The sequence below is a fragment of the Heloderma suspectum genome, chromosome 2 (genome assembly GCF_057233095.1).
Source record: "Heloderma suspectum isolate Gila_16-S chromosome 2, 16-S_ref, whole genome shotgun sequence".
NCBI classification, from domain to species: Eukaryota; Metazoa; Chordata; class Lepidosauria; order Squamata; family Helodermatidae; genus Heloderma; species Heloderma suspectum.
This window is the reverse complement of record NC_139459.1, coordinates 220,078,101-220,081,712: the sequence shown is the minus strand read 5'-3', so window position 1 is coordinate 220,081,712 and position 3,612 is coordinate 220,078,101. Positions and strand designations below refer to the sequence as shown.

The 3,612-nt window shown below is 47.1% G+C and overlaps 1 protein-coding gene across 1 annotated transcript; it reads right to left on the bottom strand.

The window, feature by feature from the left end:
* Positions 1 to 2,282: 2,282 nt before the first annotated feature.
* On the bottom strand, positions 2,283 to 3,290 carry LOC146354067 (melanin-concentrating hormone receptor 1-like). The gene has a single exon (XM_084832362.1). The coding sequence runs from the start codon at positions 3,288 to 3,290 to the stop codon at positions 2,283 to 2,285; it is 1,008 nt and encodes a 335-aa protein (XP_084688488.1).
* Between the last annotated feature and the right edge of the window lie 322 nt (positions 3,291 to 3,612).

The window sequence follows — 3,612 nt, the reverse complement described above, 5'->3', positions numbered from 1 at the left end:
CATTCAAACCAGAGGTGGGGAATATGTGGCCTTTTAGATATTGTTGGACTTCAGCTTCCATCAGCCCCAGCCAGGATTGCCAGTGATCGTGGATTATGGGAGCTGTAGTCCAACAATTTCTGGAAGCCCACAGGTTCCCCCCCCTTTACTCAAACTGTTCCCAAATCCCAAACTCTTTTTAAAGTTGCTTCCACATGGCAGCTTCCTTCCCTGCTGACTGCAAGATTTCATCAAAAACTGGACCTGTGTAGCTGTTCTGCACTTATCCCAGGGAATCACTTAAAGTTAACTGAGCTGATTCTGACCAGTCTCCCAAATGGCCAGTTGGCCTAGCAGTCATCCAACTCCTTGTGTAGTTTGTTGATATTAGACACAAGACTTTTCAGTGAGCCCCTGTGCTTTTAACAGCTGTTTGATCTGCAGTGGTTAGCAGATTGTGACAGCGATCTCCATGCTGTGGAAAGCTTCACTTGCCCATTGTTGTTGTTGTTGTTGTTGTTGTTGTTATTTTACATTAAGATGTTGCTAACAGCACAGTTACAGCTGCTGATGGAAAAACTAGCAACCCTGGACAGGTATGTGGAATCATTCTGTCTGACAAACTCTTCCTAGCCCCCCAAATCCCTTTTGCTCACCAAATGAAGGGGACTTTTCTTCTTCCATTCACCTCTGTTTCATCATAAAGCTGTTAAACCTCTGCAGATCAAGTTTCATGATCTTTCTACCAATAATAATTGCTAGCTTGGGGGTGGGAGGTGGAGCTCCTTTCTTCTGTTTTATTTTTAATGATAGCTGTTTAAACCTTTTGCAACCTGTTGGGATGATATAGAACAGGGACACCCAATCTTGATATGTATAATAGTTAATAAATGAAGACATTTTGGCAGGTACCATTTTTCAAACCCCTGCAGTGCTGTGGCATAACAAACAGCATTTGTTGGGAGTTTTCCCTCTTCTACACTGCCATTAAAGGCACAGGAGCCCTAATACTGCCAACTCTCCTATATATGAATTACACAATTTCTTTATCAGTATATACAGCAAGTAGCAGGGTCACCATCTTTTCACAGACAGAGGCTCTGTAAGTCTTTAACATCTGCATAACTGGCAAAGATCAAGAGATGTGGATTTACGCCATCACAGCATCTCCTTGTTGGGATTCAGGAGCAGCCTTCACTGCTCAAGCCTGAGTCATAATTTTTAAAGAGTCCTAAGGGGATTCTTAATTGGAAGCCAATCATTCATCCCATATGCTTAAGCGGGTGATTCTAGAAACCACTGATGCTGTTTCATGAGTCCTTGCTGCCTCTTCTTACTATATCCTTGATCATATGATGAGCTTTTGTTACGTTCACCCAAGTCCTGGGCTTGGTGCATCTCCAGATAATGAACACTGGAGGCATGAGCAGAGGTGGGGGAATTCTTTCAGCCCAAGGGGGGGTGCATTCCAGTGGTGGGTGGGGCCAAAGACAAAAGGAGCGGGGCTGAAATACCAAGCATATCAGCATATTTTAGCTTAAAGCTCTCGCTGCCAGTAACTAAACGTTAGGGGAGGCATTTCAGCCTTTTAGAATGGGGGCGGGGGCGGAAATGTGCAAAAGCTGGGAAACCATCAAATGATCAGCAGTTGGGGGAAGAGGGTGTGGCCAAGAAAGGGGTATGACCATCTGGAGAAGCCCAGGGGGCCAGATTGGGAACTCAGGAAGGTCAGATTTGGCCCACGGGCCTGACGTTCCCCACCCCTGCTGTAGGGGATACTCCATTGCAGGAGGTGTGGATTGTTTGTTCATGGTTCATGTCACCGTCGGTGCAAGTACTGAAGTCATTCACAAATCTCCACTTGTTTTACTCCGTGCCTGCTTGGTTAAGCCCAATGGTGGTGTTGTTTTGCAGTGCTTATCCTGCATTAGACAAAAGCTACTTAGCTCAACAGGAGCCAGGAAGTTGTCATTTCCCAATCTTCCGTGCCATTTATGTGCCCACGTCTGTTTGATATTTGATGGCTCATTCGTATGGCAATGGTAAGGCAGCTTCATCATCATGACATCCACCAGCCATCCTTAGGTTTCTGGTAAACCAGGCTGCACACTTGCTCCCTCAATTCTCAGCTATACTTTCCACCTCTCACCATATATCAGAAGAAGAAGTGATTTGTATAGTTAAGACCTCCGTTAACCCCTCACCCTGCTAGCACATACCCACCAGACACTGGAGTTTTGTGAAGGAAAACATTTAACAGTCTTATCGTGTCAGGAATCAGGGAAGCCCTCGGGAAATGGCAGCTAGTGAACAGCGACTGTCACAGGCATGGAGTGCGGAGAAAAGTCCTCCAAAAACTGAGTCTGCTGGGTGGATTCTGGGGTGAGTTTCAGGCACACGCTGGCCTCTGTTGTGCTGTTGGTGTTGTTATTGACCTGAAACTGCTCCTTGGCTGGACGGATGGCCACCATGAACTGGCGCTTGAAGGTCTCGCTCAGGACAATGTAGAGGAAAGGATTGAGGCAACTGTTGGCATAGCCTAAGCTAATGGCAAAGTTGTAGGCATAGAAGAAGGCAACTGAAGGGGTGTCTATCCCAAGATGCACCAGCTGAAGGATGTAGAAGGGGGCCCAGCAAACAAAGAAGGCAGAGCAGATGGCCACTGCCATCCGGGTGACCTTCTTGGTGCGCACTCGGAGGCTCCTCTGAGGTAAGGGCACTACAGTGGTGGCCATATGCTGGAGGATCTTGAAGTAGACCACACAGATGACCAAAAGTGGAATAGCAAAAGCCAGCATGAACTGGTAAATGGTGAACCAGTAGATATCAGTCTCAGGGTTGGGAAGCAAAAGAGCACAGCGGACAGTCCCGTCTTCCAGAGGCATCAGCCCCGCGTACATCCACACAGGGATGATGGTCAGAAAAGAAAGGAGCCAGACCAAGCCAATAACCAGGGCTGCCACAGATGGTGTCCGGACATAAGTGGACTTCAGAGGGTGGACTGTGGCCAGGTAACGGTCAAGGGTCATGACTGTGAGGATGTTGGTGCTGGTGATCTGGCTGTTGGTGTCCAAAGCGGTGATGATGGTGCATAGCGGAGCTCCAAAATACCAGGCGCCATTGCCAAGGAGTTGATGGATGAGGAAGGGCATGCCCAGCAGGAAGAGCAGGTCCACGATGGAGAGGTTGAAGATGAAGATGTCAGGCACTGTCTGTTTGCACTGCAGCTTCTTCTTCTTGATAATGGTATAGATCACAATAAGGTTGCCAACGATGCCAAGGAAACAAATGATGCCAAACAAACTAGGCATGATCACATTGGTGTAGGGAGCTGGCCTTTCTACTGCTGCCAAAAACAAGCCAAGAGAGACAGAGACAGAGACAGAGACAGAGAAATAAGAGTGAATGCCCATGCACTTAGTAGCCCATTGAGGTTATCTTTGTTTGGCCAGCTAGTACAGAGTTTCCAAACAGGAAGGAAAAGTCACTTCACAAGTAGAGATGGGAGAACAAGCAATGTTTGAGCTTGTCAGGGTTCTCTGTTTTCCACCTTGATGCTCATCTCACCTAGTTCTCGCTTCCGAACACAAGCATCTTTTTTTTTCTGAACAGGAAAAGTGTGCATTTTCAAAC